Consider the following 22,762-nt stretch of genomic DNA (forward strand, 5'->3'; position numbering starts at 1 on the left):
TGTCACCAACCCCCCGAACTGCCACGTCGCCACCGCCAGAGCTGCCGCCTTGCCAACCACTCGAGCTGCTGCATCGCCACTGCCAGAGCTGCCGCCTCACCACCACCAGAGCTGCCGCCTCACCACCACCAGTAATGCAGCACACCAACCTCCTGTCTCTTTCCCATTATGCCGAAGAAAGTTAGTCCGCAAGGACAGGGTCCTCTCCCCTCTGTACCAGTCTGTCATTGCAAATTTGTTTACTGTTAACGATATCTATAACCCTGTATGTAACCCCTTTTCACATGTACAGCACCATGGAATTAATGGTGCTATATAAATAAATAATAATAATAATAATAATCACACATACATCATTACACAATAAAACATTATCACATAACACATCATCTTACACGTAAATTGTACCCGTTTTACTAGGAAGGGATGCAGGGCATGACTAGACCCCTACACACCTTTATACAGTGACTGAAGCCGCTCTTGGCAAAAATGTATGACTGAACGCCAACAGGTTCTAAAAGGAATTAAGTTCATTTAGACTCGGCAGAAGAGTTTTCAGTATTGATGGCTGAGCATCACCAATAACTTACAGATAAACTGTATATTGATGTGACAGGCTCTCTTTAAAGATGCCATGCCACCAAGTCAAAAGTAACCAGTTCTTGTTCCAAAGTTATTTTTACTGATCTCATGAGTATACTGTTTTTTGTTTGTTTTCTGAATCCAACATATGTTTCTAGGAATGTGGGCCTTTTTATTTTGTACTAATGTTCATGGTCTTTACCAAGAGGGCGTTTCTCACAGTGTAATAATGCAGAGCAGCCCAAAGATGCTCCCTTTAGAGCAGTGTTCCCCAACCCCAGGATTTCCATAGTATTGCACAGGTGATAATTGCATCACCTGGACAGGCAATAATTCTATCACCTGTGCAAAACTAAGGAAATCCTCAAAACATGACCTGTTGGTGGCTCTTGAGGACTGGAGTTGGGGAACACTGCTTTAGAGAATCCTCTACACCACACCCCTTGTCCTAAACTATTTTTTGGATTAAAAAAAATAAAGTGGTATATTCAGGGGAGCAGCGGGAATAAAATAATAGCAAAATCTGGCCATTTTGACTTACTGACAGGTTCTCTATAAATTATTTTACTGTATATGGTCGATGCCATAATGTTTTTTGCATGGACAGAACAGTGCAATTTGTTAACTAAAAATCTTGTGCAAATGAATACCTAATTTCTTCTCACTTTATTGAATATGTAATGACATGTAAAACTTACCTGGTGGGGCGTTGTAAATAAAATTTGCAGGTTTGCTTTGAAAAGGAATGTTATTACCATCACAAAGTGCATTTGTGACCGATCCTTCCACTCTAGTATGCATACGGAGCTTTATTGTGTGAAAATTTGATGTCAGTTTTTGCTAAAAATAAAGAAATAACTTTGTAAAAAAATTGATATTAAACAGTACTAAAGTTGTGTGAATTTACTCACAAACCCAATTACATCTGCCACAACAATGGTCTTTGACTGTTACATGGGAGCAGGAGTATTGCCTCTTACTTGTCGGCATTCACAACTCTTCGTTTAATTATATGACCCGTGCAACATCACACCAAGCTGGCTAAGCAAAAGAATAGTTGTGGATCCTGGAAAGTAAGAGAAAGAGCTCCTACCCCATGTCACGGTCAAAGACTACTGTCATGGCTGATGGCATAGGAAGTGCAAAACTATTTGTACCAACCCTAGTACTATATAATTTCAATCACTATAACGTCAAGAAAATATAGATATCTAAGAAGATGATTTACACTTGAATCATTAACGACATGATTTGAAAAAAATATTAAATCTTGTTAATGTAAGGAGAAAGACCAGGCTGAGGGTGCCTGCATCGTGCTGTGTCCAGAACTGCTGAGTCTGCATCCCATGTTGCCTGGGGGAAAGAAGAGGGGACAGGACAGGCCCCATGACCTTGGAAGAGGGTGTGTGGCTAAGCCAGGCTGTGAGGAGAAAGTGCGCAAAGAAAGAGTTAGTTTCCCGCCGGCAGCGGAGGCAGAGGCAGCCGTGCGGCGCACTCTGCAGCAAGAGATGCAGCGCGAAGCTGTGCTCCAGCAGAACTTCAGCGGGCGCTCCCATGAAACTGTGTGTGCAGAGCGTCATGTGCCCAGCTGTGCAGAGTGCGGTGCTCTTGTGGAGGAGCGGGGGGCCGGGTGCAGGATCCTTTGGCGTGTTCACCAAGACTGACAAACACACAGCAGCACCTGTGTTGGTCAGAATACGCAGAGCGAGAGTTGGTTGGGAAAAGCTCCCGGACGCAGAGCACAGATCTGGGACAGCTTTGTGAGAGACTTACTGCATGAGAGACTTACTGGTATCGGTGGACGCGCAGAACAGGGCAAAACAAGCAGAGATGTGCAGAGCAGCCATTCGAGTGGCAGCTGCTCAGAGAGAGACATGTGTGCTCTGTGACTGTGAGAACAGCGCATGTGCTGCATAGAGAGAGCCAAGTACTGGACAGACAATTGCGGCCTATCTTACCAGTTGACACTTGCCAGTTGGACTCTATCAGTGCGGCGACCCTGTTTGCTTTGGCCGCACCAACTTATGGACTAGGGGCTCACCGGGTAAAACCGGAGACCACCCGCTGCCGCCAGAAGATGGACCACTGTTTGCAGGACCCCACTGGAAAAGCACCGCACCAGTCGTTGGCGCCACTGCCGTCAAAGCTTCAGTTGTGAACTGGGAAGACTCTGACATGATAAGTGATTTAAAGAACTGCCATTATCTTGCTTATTGCTCATTAACTTTGCCTATTGTTTGCCATTGAACTGTTTAACCCTCATTTAACCCTTTATCTCCCTGTGAGGAGTTAACCCCCCCATTAAATTAAAACTGTTAAATATGTTATCCCTTACTCTACCTTCTGTAACTGCATCGCGCAACCTGCTTACACTAATCACAATAACAGTGCAGTCCCAAATAGACTTGAATTAATTTTGTATATGATAGCAAAAACCTTCAAAGAACACAGGGGTTAAAATTTTGTTGATTGTTTCTGTCTTTGCCTGGTGACCATCTGATGCCTCTCCTCCTTAATCAAGAGAACAGAGATCTTTTTTCCTACTGCCCACAAGGCACAGGAGAGAGGCTTCTGCCTCAGCCAGGTGCCATAGTAGACAGGTCATTGATGAAACTCCTTAGACATGGATACAATTTCTCAACAAATTTTCAGTTGTAATTTTAAAATGATGCACAATAGAACAACAGAAAAGAAGCAGAGTACAGGAAGAAATTCCTGTTTTTAGAGTTCCTATCAACCAGGGGTTTTAACCCCTTCATGACCCCAGCGTTTTCATTCTTCCCAAAGCCATAACTTTTTTTCTGTCAATATGGCCATGTGAAGGCTGATTTTTTGTGGGACGAGTTGTACATTTGAACAACATCATTGGTTTTACCATGTCGTGTACTAGAAAACGGGAAAAAAATTCCAAGTGCGTTGAAATTGCAAAAAAAGTGCAATCCCACACTTGCTTTTTGTTTGGCTTTTTTTGCTAGGTTCACTAAATGCTAAAACTGAACTATAATTTTTATTCTCCAGGTCAGTACAAGGTCATAGACACCAAACATGTCTAGGCTACTTTTTATCTAAGTGGTAAAAAAATTCCAAACTTTGCTAAAAAAAAAATAGCACAATATTCCGATACCTGTAGCGTGTGCATTTTTCGTGATCTGGGGTTGTGTGAGGGCTTATTTTTTGCATGCCGAGCTGAGGTTTCTAAGTATACAACGTTGGTGCAGATATGTTCTTTTGATCGCCCGTTGTTGCATTTTAATGCAATGTCGCTGCGATCAAAAAAAAAGTACTTCTGGCGTTTTGAATTTTTTTCTCGCTACGCCGTTTAGGGATCAGGTTATTCCTTTTTTTATTGATAGATCGGGTGATTCTGAATGCGATGATACCAAATATATGTAGGTTTGATTTTTTTTGTTTGTTTTATTTTGAATAGGGTAAAATGGCAGTGCTTTAAACTTTTATATTTTTTTATTTTTTTCCTATTTTTTAAAACATTTTTTTTTTACTTTTGCCATGCTTCAATAGCCTCCATGGGAGTCTAGAATCTGGCATAGCCTGATTGGCTCTGCTGCATAGGAACGATGCTCAGATTGCTCCTATGTAGTAGAATTGCTGCATTGCTATGAGCACCAACCACAGGGTGGCGCTCACAGCAATCCGGCATCAACCCCCGTGACAGGGGTCAGCGATGCACGCATTACTGGCCCGAAGGATGGAAGCGCTAGTTAAATTCCACTGTCAGCATTTAACAGCGGTATTTAACTAGTTAATAGCGGTGGGTGGATCGCGATTCCACCCACCGCTATTGCTGGCTCATGTCAGCTGTAGAAAAACAGCTGACTTGTTCCAGCTTTGATGAGGGCTCATCGCCGGAGCTCACAACAAAATGGGGGTTCTGACCTCAGACGTACTATCCCGAGGTCAAAAAGGGCTAAACACATGACCCCCTGGCCATATATTGCTTCTGAGTCTCCATTGTGCGGCTCTTGTCAGCGCTTCTTTTCAACAGTTACACACTCAATTGAAATGTATTGTAGCACTGAGACCAACGCTTTGCAGTGCAATACCAGTACTTGTCAATGGCCAATCAGAGGTCAGAATCTCACATCAGGGTCCTGGCGCGGCTGCACATGACATAATTGCTAAGGGAGTGAGGTCAGGTGAGAAGAATTTTTTTTATGTTTTGCAAACAGCAGCAGAATGTAGAACATTGTTACAAGAAGGAGACTAGGATGCTTACATTCCTATAGGATGGGACCAGGATGAGGACATTACTATAAAATGGGATTAGGATTGGGATATTACTATAAGATGGGGCTAGGATGGGGACATTACTATAAAATGGGACTAGGGTGGGTAATTACTATAAGATGGCACCAGGATGGGGACATTACTATAGGATGGGACCAGGATGAGGACATTACTATAAAATGGGATTAGGATTGGGACATTACTATAAGATTGTGCCAGGATGGGGACATTACTATAAGATGGGGCTAGGATGGGGACATTACTATAAAATGGGACCAGGGTGGGTAATTACTATAAGATGGCACCAGGATGGGGACATTACTATATGATCGGACAAGAGAAGACGTGTACCATACTCCATATGATAAAAATATTAAAAAGAATAAAAAACACGCCAAAAAAGAAAAAGATAATGAGCAAAAAGACACATAGAAAAATAATGGTATCATTGAAAATGTAATTTTCACCTGCAAAGAATGTGGCCCTTCACATTCAAATTTTCTCTATGTGCGGCCCATTTACCCAGCTGAGTTTGAGACCTCTGCTTTAAGCCTTGATTGCATCAGCATTTTTTCCATTGCATTTCAGTTTTTTTTTCTGCAGAATATTATTTACCAGGTATACGTTTATCTAAATTCCTTATTTTATGCTACCATAAAATTCACTGAAATGCCTTTTAGCATTCAAAGCTATATTCACATTTTAATTTAGAATCCATTTGCAAAAGATCCAGTTTATTATAAAATTGAAAAATACAAAAACAGGTACAAATAACTACCAAATGGATACACAGTTTCCATTTTTCAGAAATTTTGTTTTGTATCTGTTTGGAACTAATTGATTTTATTAGAGGTGTATCTGAAAAACTCTAGTTTTTGCCATCTGTTCTGCTTAAAAACAGAACTATTAATCACTTAGGGACCAAGCCAAGTTTAACCTTAATGACCAGGCCAATTTTTTTAAATCTGACCAGTGTCACCTTATGTGGTAATAACTCTGGAACACTTCAAAGTATCCTAGTGATTATGAGATTATTGTTTTTTGTGGCACATTGTACTTTACATTAGTGGTAAATTTAGGTCGATATGTTTTGCATTTATTTGTTAAAATAATTGAATTCGAGAAAATGTTTTAAAATGTTCACTTTTCACACTGTTTATCTTTATAGCCTTAATCCAGTTAGCTGTGCTGTACAAAATAATAAAAAATAATATTTCCCATATATCTTCTTTAAATTGGCATAATTTTTCAAACATCATATCATTTTGTTAGCATGCTGGGAGCGTTAAAGGTTTAGTAGCAATATCTCATTTTTTAAGAAATTTCCAAAAACTGCTTCTTTAGGGACCTACTCAAATTTAAATAAATTTTGCTTGGCCTATATACAGTAATGGAAACTCATGAAAAGTGATACAATTTTCAAACCTCAAATAGTTCAAAACTGCAAAACTGCTGTCATGAAATTTTTAAACCCTTCTGGTTCTACACAGGAATTAAGTCGAAAAATGATAGTTGTTGCTCTAAAATGTTGGTTTAGCCCCAATTTTTCACTTTTACAAGTAATAGCACAAGAAAATGGACCCTAAAATTTGTTACCTAGTTTCTTCTGAGTGAGCTGATACCTCAAGTGTGGTCAGAAACCTCTGTTTTAAACAAATGTCAGAGCTTGGAAGGGAAGTAGCACTATTTGAATTTTGGAACACACATTTAGCTGAAATAGTTTGGTATTTTGAATGTAAATTTGGCTCGCTGCAGAGCCCATGATGTACCAAATCAGCAGAAACCCTCACATTTGACCCCATTTTGGAAACTAGACCCATCAAGGAATTGTTTTAGTAATGTGTTGAGCTTGTTGAACCCTTAGGTGCTTCACAGCACTTTGGATTTGAACACGAAAATTATGTTTTTTTGATAAAATGTTTCAGTCCCAAATTTGTAATTTTCACATTGGATAATAGGAATAAATGGAAAACATAAATTGCTGCGCATTTTCTTCTAAACATGAAGATACCCCATATGTGGTCAAAAACTGATGTTTGGGCACATGGCGGGCTCGAAAATGATGCTCAGCGGATAGAGGCGCAGGCACACAAACACAAGACTGCCAGATCAAATCCTGAGGCATTGCATAGGCAATCTTTAAAATACAGTAAGCTTTGGCATTTAATAGTGGAATACGTTGGAAATGAGGCCCTCTCTGTCCCAATATTTTGAATATCATTAATATGGAATAAAAGTGATTTTATATCAGGAGCTAGAATACCCCAATCATTTTTTTTCCTATTTCTACATGAAGGGTGGGATTATGTTTTCCTTGCATACTGGACTACAACTACTGATGATCTGGCATATTCCTTTTTTATTCCTTTTTTTATCCACTTCCCCTGGATAATGAGCAAAAGACATACCATCACTAGTTAGTTGTAAATTTCTTCAATGAACTGCAGAATCCTTTAACAACAAAAGATTAGAATATTCCATTTTCAAATCACGAGTAATGTAGTTCATGCAGTCTTTTTCTGAAATTGGCAAGGTAATACATAATTGTATAACTGTGATGTATTTTATAACGTAATTAACTGTACTTTAAACTCTCCAAGCAAAGATAAAAATAAAGTATAATTTAAAAAGAATACAGTTAAAATAAAAATACTCTGCACCTGTTTTTCTTTACCCAGATATCGATAGGACAAATAATAGCAAACAGTAAAATGTCCTTTTTCTTCACTTTCTTCTGCTTCCCAGGAAATATTGATAGAATTGAATCCACCATTTGATATTGTCACATTTGGCTTTTTAAGCATAACTGCGAATAAATTATTATTGGATGATAATATTAATAATTATTATAATGGCAAAAAATTATGGAAGAAATACAAAAAAAATTGTAATAGAAAACAGTATATCATTCAAAAGAGATCACTGAATTTGCTTGTGGTATTGTATTAAGATTCCAAGGGTGTAACAAGTCAGTTAATGATTTTTTCCCTTCTAAATATGCCACAAACATCTGTGAGTGAATGGTACTATTGAAAATCACATTAATTCAGCCACAAAGTGGCAGCAAACTGAAGTTTCAGACCAGGGTCGTGAAGTGCTGAGGCACATGGTGCATAAAAGTCACTAATATTCTACTGACTCTGCAAACCAGTCAACATTCTGTAGAGTTACAAATCTCCACTGGCATCAACATCAGCACAAAAACTGCACCATCAGCTTTGTGGCATAGGTTTCCATAGCGTGCCAACACTGGACTCTGGAGCAGTGGACACATCTTCTGTTGAATGAAGAGTCAAGCTTCTCTATTTGACAGTCTGGTGGAGAAATCCGATTTGTTCATATGCCAGTAGAAACTTAACTCTCTGAATGCACTATGACAACTGAAAAGTTTGGTGGAGGAGAGATAATACTATGAGGTTGGTTTGGGCCCTTTAGTTCCAGTGATAGGAAAATTAATTCTTCAGCAAACCAAGACATTTGGACAAGTGTATACTTTCAACTTTGTGGAAAGCGCCTTTCTGTCCTAGTTTGACTATGCCCCAGTGCACAAAGCAAGAGCCATAAAAAGCATGGCTGAGTGAGTTTGGTGTGGAAGTATTTGAATTCACACAGAAACCTGACTAAATCATAAACACACTCTCATACACACACAATCACATGCGTGATCATTGGAAAATTGCAGCACAAAGAAGAAAATGTCATGGAATTACAGAAATCACAGGATGGATAAACCAGTTAATGATAAGCAAATTATGAAAAAAGGAGCCAAAACATTCAAAACCTTTTGATATATATTCATTATTGAGTATGAGTGCCACACACTTACACCCCTTGGCTGCTATCAAAGTTTTACTAATGGATGTCTTGGGAATGTTCTGTCACACTGAATGTACTTGATCAGTAAGATCTGCTGCTGGCAGCTACCATTATAATTGCTGACAAATGACATCCAGAATGTTCTTGATCGGAGACAAGACTAGGCTATAACACCAAATTTAGGTAACGCAGGCTGCTCACAATAGTACGATCAATATGTGGCCTGGCATTGGTTCTATGACCAAATCCATGTAACATCAAACTGTTAGTGTGCCTGAAATGAAATCTAGTAAGTTATGGCTACTATATATTTCAGCTGACACTATATTCCCAGGAGGAGAGGTGTGATGGTTCTTTTTTAAGACCTCGTAATTTTGTTGCTCACATGTTCCCTGCATTATCACTGCATCCAATACAAAGGCAAAACTGATGGCTGAGATATAAACCTCCATTCAGAGATTCATTGCCTTATTAATCTGCACTGTGCTAGCCTTCAAGAGCTGTGCATACAATCAGGGCTGGACTTGCCATCTGGCAATTCTGGCAAATGCCGGAAGGGCCTGTCTGGTTGTGGGCTGCCTTCTCTGCTACATTGTTATCAAAATCTGCATCCTTAAGATGCCCATACTGTTAACAGTTGTGAAGGAGCACAAAGTCGCTGGCTCTGTCACTTACCCCAGCAGGCCGTGGTCATCCCTTCTGTCTGTGACCTGCCGTATCCATCACCAACAGAGGATGTCAAGGGTGCAATGACATCACATCTGCTGCCAGCATCCACTGTGTGAATGGATAGAAGGGGAGTCAGATGATGTGGACAATGAGGTGTCTGGATTAGGAGAGTATAGGGATTTTTTTTTATATACAGTGGGTTGTATGAGGATGGGGTTGTTGTTGTATGTTGTATGGGGTTGACTGAGGACTCCAGTGCAGGCATTGGGAGTTGGTGATCATGTGCTATGGCATAACTTGAACAGCATGGGCCCCAAAGCAAAAGCTCTAATGGGACCCCCAATTATTGCAAGTCTGTAATAGCATTGGTCTTTTTATTTAGGCCAGAGGGACTTTTTGGGCTTCCCAGGCTTCAGAGCCCAGATGCAATTGCAACTCTCGCACCAACTCTAGTTACGCCCCTGATCATGTTACTGCAAGTATGAGATTTGCATACATGCGATCACGTGGCAACTTGACGGGCACAACTTCGGTCAATACAAGTGAAATTAGCAAAGCCGAGTCCAATTACTCTGAATGTGTCCGGCAGTGGAAAATACTCACAGTGTACGCTATGAGGATTCAGAAGTCTAAAGTTACATCGATTTTAACTTCAACCCCTTTAACGATCAATATGGTGATATTACTAATATTGTACAGTTAGGTCCATATATATTTGGACAGAGACAACATTTTTCTAATTTTGGTTATAGACATTACCACAATGAATTTTAAACAAAACAATTCAGATGCAGTTAAAGTTCAGACTTTCAGCTTTCATTTGAGGGTATCCACATTAAAATTGGATGAAAGGGTTTAGGAGTTTCAGCTCCTTAACATGGGCCACCCTGTTTTTAAAGGGACCAAAAGTAATTTGACAGATTCAATAATTTTAAATAAAATGTTCATTTTTACTTGGTTGAAAACCCTTTGTTGGCAATGACTGCCTGAAGTCTTGAACTCATGGACATCACCAGACGCTGTGTTTCCTCCTTTATGATGCTCTGCCAGGCCTTCACTGCTGTGGTTTTCAGTTGCTGTTTGTTTGTGGGCCTTTCTGTCTGAAGTTTAGTCTTTAACAAGTGAAAAGCATGCTCAATTAGGTTGAGATCAGGTGACTGACTTGGCCATTCAAGAATATTCCACTTCTTTGCTTTAATAAACTCCTGGGTTGCTTTGGCTTTATGTTTTGGGTCATTGTCCACCATCTGTAGTATGAAACGATGATCAATCAGTTTGGCTGCATTTGGCTGGATCTGAGCACACAGTATGTCTCTGAATGCCTCCGAATTCATTCGGCTGCTTTAGGCCTGTGTCACATCATCAATAAACACTAGTGACCCAGTGCGACTGGCAGCCATTCATGCCCAAGCCATCACACTGTCTCCGCCGTGTTTTACAGATGATGGGATGTGCTTTGGATCTTGAGCTGTACCACGCCTTCACCATACTTTTCTCTTTCCATCAATCTGGTAGAGGTTGATATTGGTTTCATCTGTCCAAAGAATGTTCTTCCAGAACTGTGCTGGCTTTTTTAGATGTTTTTTTAGCAAAGTCCAGTCTAGCCTTTTTATTCTTGATGCTTATGAGTGGCTTTCACCGTGCAGTGAACCCTCTGTATTTACTTTTATGCAGTCTTCTCTTTATGGTAGATTTGGATATTGATACGCCTACCTCCTGGAGAGTGTTGTTCACTTGGTTGGCTGTTGTGAAGGGGTTTCTCTTCACCATGGAGATTATTCTGCGATCATCCACCACTGTTGTCTTCCGTGGGTGCCCAGGTCTTTTTGCATTGATGAGTTCACCAGTGTTTTGTTTATTTCTCAGGATATACTAAAATGTAGATTTTGCCACTCCTAAAATTGTAGCAATTTCTCGGATGGGTTTTTTCTGTTTTCGCAGCTTAAGGATGGCTTGTTTCACCTGCATGGAGAGTTCTTTTGACCGCATGTTTACTTCACAGCAAAACCTTCCAAATGCAGGACCACACCTCAAATCAACTCCAGGCCTTTTATCTGCTTAATTGAGAATGACATAACACCTGTCCATGATATAGCCTTGGAGTCAATTGTCCAATTACTTTTGGTCCCTTTAAAAACAGGGTGGCACATTAAGGAGCTGAAACTCCTAAACCCTTGATCCAATTTTAATGTAAATACCCTCAAATGAAAGCTGAAAGTCTGAACTTCAACTACATCTGAATTGTTTTGTTCATTGTGGTAATGTCTATAACTAGTGTTGAGCGATACCGTCCGATACTTAAAAGTATCGGTATCGGATAGTATCGGCCGATACCCGAAAAGTATCGGATATCTGTTGTGAATTCTGTTGTCGAACTCCCTCCTGTGGTCGTGAATGGTACTTCGGCAAGTTCTGTCTATGGACTCTCTCTGGTGGCTGTGAGTGGAGCTGCTGCTTCTGAGGTTCCTTCCAGGTGACGTGATTTATCCTTTGGTTGGCTGCTCTATTTAACTCCACTCAGATCGTTACTCCATGCCAGCTGACAATGTTCCTGCATTTGTTCAGTTCGCTCTTGGATCTTTCTGGTGACCTGTCTACTCCAGCAGAAGCTAAGTTCCTGCCAGTTATTATTTGTTCATTGTTGTCTTGTCCAGCTGGATATCATGATTTTGCCTTACTAGCTGGAAGCTCTGGGATGCAGAGTGGCATCTCCGCACCGTTAGTCGATGCAGAGGTCTTTTTGCACACTCTGTGTGGTCTTTTGTAGTTTTTTGTGCTGACCGCAAAGATACCTTTCCTATCCTCTGTCTGTTTAGTAAGTCTGGCCTCCCTTTGCTAAAACCTGTTTCATTTCTGCGTTTGTGACTTTCATCTTTACTCACAGTCAATATATGTGGGGGACTGCCTTTTCCTTTGGGGAATTTCTCTGAGGCAAGGTAGGCTTTATTTTCTATCTCTAGGGCTAGCTAGCTCTTAGGCTGTGAAGAGGCGTCTAGGGAGAGTCAGGAACGCTCCACGGCTATTTCTAGTTGTTGTGATAGGATTAGGGGTTGCGGTCAGCAGAGCTCCCACATCCCAGAGCTTGTCCTGTATCAGTTTAACTATCAGGTCGTGCCGGGTGCTCCTAACCACCAGGTCCATAACAGTACAGCTGGCCCAAAGTATTAATGCATCTCAATCAGTGGCGTAGGAAGGGGGGTGCGGAGGGGGCGGTCCGCCCCGGGCGGCACAATGCTGGGGGCGGCCGGCGCTGCAGAAGAAGATAAAAAAAAAAAAAAAAAAAAAAAAAGACGCCCCTTTAAATCTTCGGGCGGCGCCGTCCGCCGCCACGACCAGGGCCAGCTCCCCCCACCCCCGGGTCCCGCCCCCGCCCCCGCCCCCCGCTCTATACTCACCTCTCCTGGTTCCTGCGGCGCCGGCAGCTGCAGCCTCCTCTGACTCTGCGACGTCTCAGAGCAGAGGGCGCGATGACGTCAGTACTGTGCGCGCCTGTCTGTCCTGAGCGTCGCAGAGCCGGAGAGACGCTGACTGCACCGGACCTGCGCTGGGAACGGGAGAGGTGAGGATTTTACTTTTTTTTTTTTTTCTTTATTTCTGACTGTCTGGGGCTGGGGCAATGCTGGAGACCATGGGGCAATACATGAGACCATGGGGCAGATTGCTGGACACACTGGGGCAATACAGGAGACCATGGGGCAGATTGCTGGACACACTGGGGCAATACTGGAGACCGTGGGGCAGATTGCTGGACACACTGGGGCAATACAGGAGACCATGGGGCAGATTGCTGGACACACTGGGGCAATACAGGAGACTATGGGGCAGATTGCTGGACACACTGGGGCAATACAGGAGACCATGGGGCAGATTGCTGGACACACTGGGGCAATACAGGAGACCATGGGGCAGATTGCTGGACACACTGGGACAATACTGGAGACCATGGGGCAGAATGCTGGACACACTGGGGCAATACTGGAGACCGTGGGGCAGATTGCTGGACACACTGGGGCAATACAGGAGACCATGGGGCAGATTGCTGGACACACTGGGGCAATACAGGAGACCATGGGGCAGATTGCTGGACACACTGGGGCAATACAGGAGACCATGGGGCAGATTGCTGGACACACTGGGGCAATACAGGAGACCATGGGGCAGATTGCTGGACACACTGGGGCAATACTGGAGACCATGGGGCAGATTGCTGGACACACTGGGGCAATACAGGAGACCATGGGGCAGATTGCTGGACACACTGGGGCAATACTGGAGACCATGGGGCAGAATGCTGGACACACTGGGGCAATACTGGAGACCGTGGGGCAGATTGCTGGACACACTGGGGCAATACAGGAGACCGTGGGGCAGAATGCTGGACACACTGGGGCAATACAGGAGACCGTGGGGCAGATTGCTGGACACACTGGGGCAATACTGGAGACCGTGGGGCAGATTGCTGGACACACTGGGGCAATACAGGAGACCATGGGGCAGATTGCTGGACACACTGGGGCAATACAGGAGACTATGGGGCAGATTGCTGGACACACTGGGGCAATACAGGAGACCATGGGGCAGATTGCTGGACACACTGGGGCAATACAGGAGACCATGGGGCAGATTGCTGGACACACTGGGGCAATACTGGAGACCATGGGGCAGAATGCTGGACACACTGGGGCAATACTGGAGACCATGGGGCAGATTGCTGGACACACCGGGGCAATACTGGAGACCATGGGGCAGAATGCTGGACACACTGGGGCAATACAGGAGACCATGGGGCAGAATGCTGGACACACTGGGGCAGTACAGGAGACTATGGGGCAGAATGCTGGACACACTGGGGCAATACTGGAGACCCTGGGGCAGATTGCTGGACACACTGGGGCAATACTGGAGACCCTGGGGCAGATTTCTGGACACATTGAGGCAATGCTGGAGACCCTGGGGCAGACTTCTGGACACACTGGGGCAATGCTGGACACTGGGGCAGATTGCTGGACACACTGGGGGTAATATACTGGACACACTGGGGCAATGCTGGACACTGGGGGTAATATGCTGGACACACTGGGGCAGACTGCTGGACACACTGGGGAAAGGCTGGACACTGGGGCAGATTGCTGGACACACTGAGGGCAGATTGCTGGACACACTGGGGGTAATATGCTGGACATACTGGGGCAGATTGCTGGACACACTGGGGGTAATATGCTGGACACACTGGGGCAGATTGCTGGACAACATGGGGGTAATATGTTGGACACACTGGGGCAGATTGCTGGACAACATGGGGGTAATATGCTGGACACACTGGGGGCAGGACTTGAGGCATGGGCAGAATGTAGATACGGGCATGATTGGAGACACGGGGCAGGATTGGATCATGGGGCAGGACGGATACGATGGAGGCTGGTGGGGCAGGATGGGGAGATCATATGGGGTAGAATGGATACTCATGAGGGCAGGATACGACAACATATGGCTGGAGCCAGGAATGAGATAAACGGGGCCAGGGTGGGGAATATTATTACCATAGGGGATAATTAAGGGATATTGTTACTGCAGTGATGTATTTATTTTATTTTTTGAGTATACTGTTTTAAATGGGGGGGCGGTCCTGTACTGTGCAGAGTGACACTATATCACCTTTTTTTCTTCATGTGGTGTAATGTAGAAGTTGTGAAAAATTAAGTAATGTGTTCTGCAAGCGGAGCTCGAGATAACTGTGTTATTTCCTGCAGAAACGAGTCCTGGCTGGAAGGAATGATGGCGGTCTGTGCTGGATAAAAGATGAAGGACTTCACCTAGAGACGTCACTGGTGAGTCAGTGTTACCTATACACTGACACTATACACTGTATACTATATAGAGGTCCTGTGTATAATGTCACCAGTGATCTCTATTACCTCTACACAGACACTGCATACTAAGTACAGATCTCCTGTGAATACTGGCACTTATGGTGATAGTATTGTGGTTTTTTTTTTAATTACTGATCAGTATTGTAGTATTCAGTCACTATGTGGTGGTAATATGTGGTCTGGAAATGGTGCGGTGGTATTTGTCCCTTGTATGTAGTATTATTCGGTCACTATGTGGCCTGGTCATGGTGTGGTGGTATGAAGTCACAGGTGTGGCATGTGGGGGTGACACCATTAGGCCCAGTTTAAGTTCTACAAAACAGGAAAACCATTTTTGGTAACCTTTGTGTGTATTGAGCTGGAGGGGGGGGGGGATGGGGGGGGGGGGGGGGCGCCAAACTCGGGAACAGCCCCGGGCGGCAAAAGCTCTAGCTACGCCTCTGATCTCAATAGAGGGATAAGAGAAGTTCTGAGACCATTTTTTCTTTGCACTGTGTTTTGTGTTTCTTTTCCCCTAAACCTTTGGGTGGTTCAGGACACAGGTGTAGATATGGACATTCAAGGTCTGTCCTCTTGTGTGGATCATCTCACTTCAAGGGTACAAAACATTCAAGATTTTGTGGTTCAGAATCCGATGTTAGAGCCTAGAATTCCTATTCCTGATTTATTTTCTGGGGATAGATCTAAGTTCTTGAATTTCAAAAATAATTGTAAACTGTTTCTAGCTTTGAAACCCCGCTCCTCTGGTGACCCCGTTCAACAAGTAAAAATCATTATTTCTTTGTTGCGTGGTGACCCTCAAGACTGGGCATTTTCCCTTGCGCCAGGAGATCCTGCATTGCGTGATGTTGATGCGTTTTTTCTGGCGCTTGGATTGCTTTATGATGAACCAAATTCAGTGGATCAGGCAGAGAAAATCTTGCTGGCTTTGTGTCAGGGTCAGGATGAAGCGGAGGTGTACTGTCAGAAGTTTAGAAAGTGGTCTGTGCTTACTCAGTGGAATGAGTGTGCCCTGGCGGCAATTTTCAGAAAGGGTCTTTCTGAAGCCCTTAAGGATGTCATGGTGGGATTTCCCATGCCTGCTGGTCTGAATGAGTCTATGTCCTTGGCCATTCAGATCGATCGGCGCTTGCGTGAGCGCAAAGCTGTGCACCATTTGGCGGTATTCTCTGAGCATAGGCCTGAGCCTATGCAGTGTGATAGGACTTTGACCAGAGCTGAACGGCAAGAACACAGACGTCGGAATGGGCTGTGTTTTTACTGTGGTGAATCCACTCATGCTATCTCCGATTGTCCTAAGCGCACTAAGCGATTCGCTAGGTCTGCCACCATTGGTACGGTACAGTCTAAATGTCTTTTGTCCGTTACTCTGATTTGCTCTCTGTCGTCCTATTCTGTTATGGTATTTGTGGATTTAGGCGCTGCCCTGAATTTGATGGACTTGGAGTTTGCCAGGCGCTGTGGTTTTTTCTTGGAGCCCTTGCAGTATCCTATTCCATTGAGAGGAATTGATGCTACGCCTTTGGCCAAGAATAAGCCTCACTACTGGACTCAATTGACCATGGGCATGGCTCCTGCACATCAGGAGGATATTCGCTTTTTGGTGTTGCATAATCTGCATGATGTGGTCGTTTTGGGGTTGCCATGGCTACAGGTCCATAAACCAGTTTTTGATTGGAAAACTATGTCTGTGTCCAGCTGGGTTTGTCAAGGGGTACATGGTGATGTTCCATTGTTGTCAATTTCGCCTTCCACTCCTTCTGAGGTCCCTGAGTTTTCATCAGATTACCGGGATGTATTTGAAGAGCTCAAATCCGGTGCCCTACCTCCTCATAGGGATTGTAATTGTGCTATTAATTTGAATCCTGGTAGTAAGTTTCCTAAGGGCCGACTGTTTAATTTATCTGTGCCAGAGCACGCCGCTATGCGGAGTTATATAAAGGAATCCTTGGAGAAGGGTCATATTCGCCCGTCGTCGTCACCATTGGGAGCAGGGTTCTTTTTTGTGGCCAAGAAGGAAGGCATTTTGAGACCTTGTTTTGATTACCGCCTTCTCAATAAGATCACAGTCAAATTTCAGTATCCTTTGCCGCTGCTGTCTGATTTGTTTGCTCGGATTAAGGGGGCTAGTTGGTTCACCAAGATAGATCTTCGAGGGGCGTATAATCTTGTGCGAATTAAACAGGGCGATGAATGGAAAACAGCATTTAATACACCCGAGGGCCATTTTGAGTACCTGGTTATGCCATTCGGGCTTTCTAATGCTCCATCTGTGTTTCAGTCCTTTATGCATGACATCTTCCGAGAGTACCTGGATAGATTCATGATTGTATATTTGGATGACATTTTGGTCTTTTCGGATGATTGGGAGTCTCATGTGAAGCAGGTCAGAATGGCGTTCCAGGTCCTTCATGCGAATTCCTTGTTTGTGAAGGGGTCAAAGTGTCTCTTTGGAGTTCAGAAGGTTTCATTTTTGGGTTTCATTTTTTCCCCTCCTACTATCGAGATGGACCCTGTTAAAGTTCAGGCCATCTATGATTGGACTCAGCCGACATCTGTGAAGAGCCTGCAGAAGTTCCTGGGTTTTGCTAATTTTTACCGTCGCTTCATCGCTAATTTTTCTAGTATTGCTAAACCGTTGACTGATTTGACCAAGAAAGGTGCTGATGTGGTCAATTGGTCCTCTGCGGCTGTAGAGGCTTTTCAGGAGTTGAAGCGTAGTTTTTCTTCTGCCCCTGTGTTGTGCCAGCCAGATATTTCGCTCCTGTTTCAGGTCGAGGTTGATGCTTCTGAGATTGGAGCAGGGGCTGTTTTGTCGCAAAGAAGTTCTGATGGCTCGGTGACGAAACCATGTGCCTTCTTTTCTAGAAAATTCTCGCCTGCTGAGCGCAATTATGATGTTGGCAATCGAGAGTTGTTGGCCATGAAGTGGGCATTCGAGGAGTGGCGACATTGGCTTGAAGGAGCTAAACATCGCGTGGTGGTCTTGACGGATCACAAGAATTTGACTTATCTCGAGTCTGCCAAACGGTTGAATCCTAGACAGGCTCGATGGTCGCTCTTTTTCTCCCGTTTTGATTTTGTGGTTTCATACCTTCTGGGATCTAAGAATGTGAAGGCTGATGCCCTGTCAAGGAGTTTTGTGCCTGACTCTCCGGGTGTTCCGGAGCCGGCAGGTATTCTTAAAGAGGGGGTAATTTTGTCTGCCATCTCCCCTGATTTGCGGCGCGTGCTGCAGAAGTTTCAGGCTGATAGACCTGACCGTTGTCCTAAGGAGAAACTGTTTGTGCCTGATAGATGGACTAGTAGAGTTATCTCTGAGGTTCATTGTTCGGTGTTGGCTGGTCATCCTGGAATCTTTGGTACCAGAGATTTGGTGGCTAGATCCTTTTGGTGGCCTTCTTTGTCACGGGATGTGCGTTCTTTTGTGCAGTCCTGTGGGACTTGTGCTCGGGCTAAGCCCTGCTGTTCTCGTGTCAGTGGGTTGCTTTTGCCCTTGCCCGTCCCGAAGAGGCCCTGGACGCATATTTCCATGGATTTTATTTCTGATCTCCCTGTTTCTCAAAGGATGTCGGTCATTTGGGTGGTGTGTGATCGCTTCTCTAAGATGGTCCATTTGGTACCCTTGTCTAAATTGCCTTCCTCCTCTGATTTGGTGCCATTGTTTTTCAAGCATGTGGTCCTTTTGCATGGCATTCCGGAGAACATCGTCTCGGACAGAGGTTCCCAGTTTGTTTCGAGGTTTTGGCGGTCCTTTTGTGCTAAGATGGGCATTGATTTGTCTTTTTGTTCGGCTTTCCATCCTCAGACTAATGGCCAAACCGAACGAACTAATCAGACTTTGGAAACATATCTGAGATGCTTTGTTTCTGCTGATCAGGATGATTGGGTGTCCTTCTTGCCTTTGGCTGAGTTCGCCCTTAATAATCGGGCCAGCTCAGCTACTTTGGTTTCTCCTTTTTTCTGTAATTCTTGTTTCCATCCTCGTTTCTCTTCAGGGCAGGTTGAGCCTTCGGACTGTCCTGGTGTGGATACTGTGGTGGACAGGTTGCAGCAGATTTGGACTCATGTGGTGGACAATTTGACATTGTCCCAGGAGAAGGCTCAACGTTTCGCTAACCGCCGGCTCTGTGTTGGTCCCCGACTTCGTGATGGGGATTTGGTTTGGTTGTCATCTCGTCATGTTCCTATGAAGGTTTCCTCTCCTAAGTCTAAGCCTCGTTTCATTGGTCCGTATAAGATTTCTGAAGTTCTTAATCCTGTGTTATTTCGTTTGGACCTTCCAGCTCCTTTTGCCATCCATAATGTATTCCATAGGTCGTTGTTGCGGAGATACGTGGCACCTATGGTTCCCTCCGTTGATCCTCCTGCCCCGGTGTTGGTCGAGGGGGAGTTGGAGTATGTAGTGGAGAAGATTTTGGATTCTCGTGTTTCGAGACGGAAACTCCAGTACCTGGTCAAGTGAAAGGGTTATGGTCAGGAAGATAATTCCTGGGTTTTTGCCTCTGATGTTCATGCTGCCGATCTAGATCGTGCCTTTCATTTGGCTCATCCTGATCGGCCTGGGGGCTCTGGTGAGGGTTCGGTGACCCCTCCTCAAGGGGGGGTTCTGTTGTGAATTCTGTTGTCGAACTCCCTCCTGTGGTCGTGAATGGTACTTTGGCGAGTTCTGTCCATGGACTCCCTCTGGTGGCTGTGAGTGGAGCTGCTGCTTCTGAGGTTCCTTCCACAGGTGACGTGATTTATCCTTTGGTTGGCAGATCTATTTAACTCCACTCAGATCATTACTCCATGCCAGCTGACAATGTTCCTGCATTTGTTCAGTTCGCTCTTGGATCTTTCTGGTGACCTGTCTACTCCAGCAGAAGCTAAGTTCCTGCCAGTTATTATTTGTTCATTGTTGTCTTGTCCAGCTGGATATCATGATTTTGCCTTACTAGCTGGAAGCTCTGGGATGCAGAGTGGCATCTCCGCACCGTTAGTCGGTGCGGAGGTCTTTTTGCACACTCTGCGTGATCTTTTGTAGTTTTTTGTGCTGACCGCAAAGATACCTTTCCTATCCTTTGTCTGTAAGTCTGGCCTCCCTTTGCTGAAACCTGTTTCATTTCTGCGTTTTTGACTTTCATCTTTACTCACAGTCAATATATGTGGGGGGCTGCCTTTTCCTTTGGGGAATTTCTCTGAGGCAAGGTAGGCTTTATTTTCTATCTCTAGGGCTAGCTAGCTCTTAGGCTGTGAAGAGGCATCTAGGGAGAGTCAGGAACGCTCCACGGCTATTTCTAGTTGTTGTGATAGGATTAGGGGTTGCGTGTTATGACCTGGTGGTCAGGACAACAATGGACCTGGTGGTTAAGAGCACACAAAATGACCTGATAGTTACTTATAATAAAGGACGAGCTCTGGGACGTGCGAACTCTGCTGACCGCAATCCCTAATCCTATCACACACACTAGAAATAGCCGTGGATTGCTCCTAATGCTCCCTATGCAACTCGGCACAGCCTAAGGAACTAGCTAGCCCTGAAGATAGAAAAATAAAGCCTACCTTGCCTCAGAGAAATTCCCCAAAGGAATAGGCAGCCCCCCACATATAATGACTGTGAGTAAAGATGAAAACACAAACACAGAGATGAAATAGATTTAGCAAAGCGAGGCCCGACTTACTGAACAGACTGAGGATAGGAAAGGTTGCTTTGCGGTCAGCACAAAAACCTACAAAAAGACCACGCAGAGGGCGCAAAAAGACCCTCCGCACCGAGTCACGGTGCGGAGACGCTCCCTCTGCGTCCCAGAGCTTCCAGCAAGCAAGACAACAATAAAAAAAAAACAAGCTGGACAGAAAAATAGCAAACCAAAGGAAAACAAGCAGGAACTTAGCTTCTGCTGAGAAGACAGGTCACAAGAATGATCCAGGAGTGAACTAGACCAATACTGGAACATTGACAGGTGGCATGGAGCAAAGATCTAAGTGGAGTTAAATAGAGCAGCCAGCTAACGAATTAACCTCGTCACCTGTGGAAGGAAACTCAGAAACACCCACCGGAGGAAGTCCATGGATAGAACCAGCCAAAGTACCATTCATGACCACAGGAGGGAGCCCGACAACAGAATTCACAACAGTAACCCCCCCCCTTGAGGAGGGGTCACCAAACCCTCACCAGAGCCCCCCAGGCCGACCAGGATGAGCCAAATGAAAGGCACGAACCAGATCGGCAGCATGAACATCAGAGGCAAAAACCCAGGAATTATCTTCCTGACCATAACCCTTCCACTTGACCAGGTACTGGAGTTTCCGTCTCGAAATACGAGAATCCAAAATCTTCTCCACCACATACTCCAACTCCCCCTCAACCAACACCGGGGCAGGAGGATCAACGGATGGAACCACAGGCGCCACGTATCTCCGCCTATGACCTACGACCTATGGAACACATTATGGATGGCAAAAGAAACAGGAAGGGCCAAACGAAATGACACAGGATTGATAATCTCAGAAATCTTATACGGACCAATGAAACGAGGCTTAAACTTAGGAGAGGAAACCTTCATAGGAACATAACGAGATGACAACCAAACCAAATCCCCAACACGAAGTCGGGGACCCACACAGCGCCGGCGGTTAGCGAAACGTTGAGCCTTCTCCTGGGACAATGTCAAATTGTCCACCACATGAGTCCAAATCTGCTGCAACCTATCCACCACAGTATCTACACCAGGACAGTCCGAAGACTCAACCTGCCCTGAAGAGAAACGAGGATGGAAACCAGAATTGCAGAAAAACGGCAAAACCAAAGTAGCCGAGCTGGCCCGATTATTAAGGGCGAACTCAGCCAATGGCAAAAAGGACACCCAATCATCCTGATCAGCAGAAACAAAGCATCTCAGATATGTTTCCAAAGTCTGATTAGTTCGTTCAGTTTGGCCATTTGTCTGAGGATGGAAAGCCGAGGAAAACGACAAATCATTGCCCATCCTAGCACAAAAGGATCACCAAAACCTCGATACAAACTGGGAACCTCTGTCAGAAACGATGTTCTCCAGGATACCATGTAAACGAACCACATGCTGGAAAAATAATGGCACCAAATCAGAGGAGGAAGGCAATTTAGACAAAGGTACCAAATGGACCATCTTAGAAAAGCGATCACAAATCACACAAATGACCGACATCTTTTGAGAGATGGGGAGATCTGAAATAAAATCCATAGAAATATGCGTCCAGGGCCTCTTCGGGACCGGCAAGGGCAAAAGCAACCCACTGGCACGAGAACAGCAGGGCTTAGCCCGAGCACAAGTCCCACAGGACTGCACAAAAGAACGCACATCCTGTGACAAAGACGGCCACCAAAAGGATCTAGCCACCAAATCTCTGGTACCAAAGATTCCAAGATGCCTAGCCAACACTGAACAATGAATCTCAGAGATAACTCTACTAGTCCATCTATCAGGGACAAACAGTTTCTCCGCTGGGCAATGGTCAGGTCTATCAGCCTGACATTTTTGTACCCCCTGGCAACCCCAGCTGGACACAGACATAGATTTCCAGTCCAATACTGGATTATGAACTTGTAGCCATGGCAA

The 22,762-nt window shown here is 44.5% G+C and overlaps 1 protein-coding gene across 2 annotated transcripts in view; it reads right to left on the reverse strand.

The window, feature by feature from the left end:
* The window catches only part of LOC138673013 (interleukin-5 receptor subunit alpha-like), a 116,812-nt gene that overhangs the window by 55,964 nt on the left and 38,086 nt on the right, over positions 1 to 22,762 (reverse strand). For both annotated transcript variants that reach the window (XM_069761544.1, XM_069761546.1), the window contains exons 3-4: positions 7,488 to 7,633; positions 1,281 to 1,422 (exon numbers count right to left, since the gene is read on the reverse strand). In XM_069761544.1, coding sequence (XP_069617645.1) covers positions 1,281 to 1,422; positions 7,488 to 7,633 — 288 coding nt within the window. The remainder of the gene's footprint in view (positions 1 to 1,280; positions 1,423 to 7,487; positions 7,634 to 22,762) is intronic.

This window comes from Ranitomeya imitator, chromosome 3 (assembly GCF_032444005.1).
Source record: "Ranitomeya imitator isolate aRanImi1 chromosome 3, aRanImi1.pri, whole genome shotgun sequence".
NCBI classification, from domain to species: Eukaryota; Metazoa; Chordata; class Amphibia; order Anura; family Dendrobatidae; genus Ranitomeya; species Ranitomeya imitator.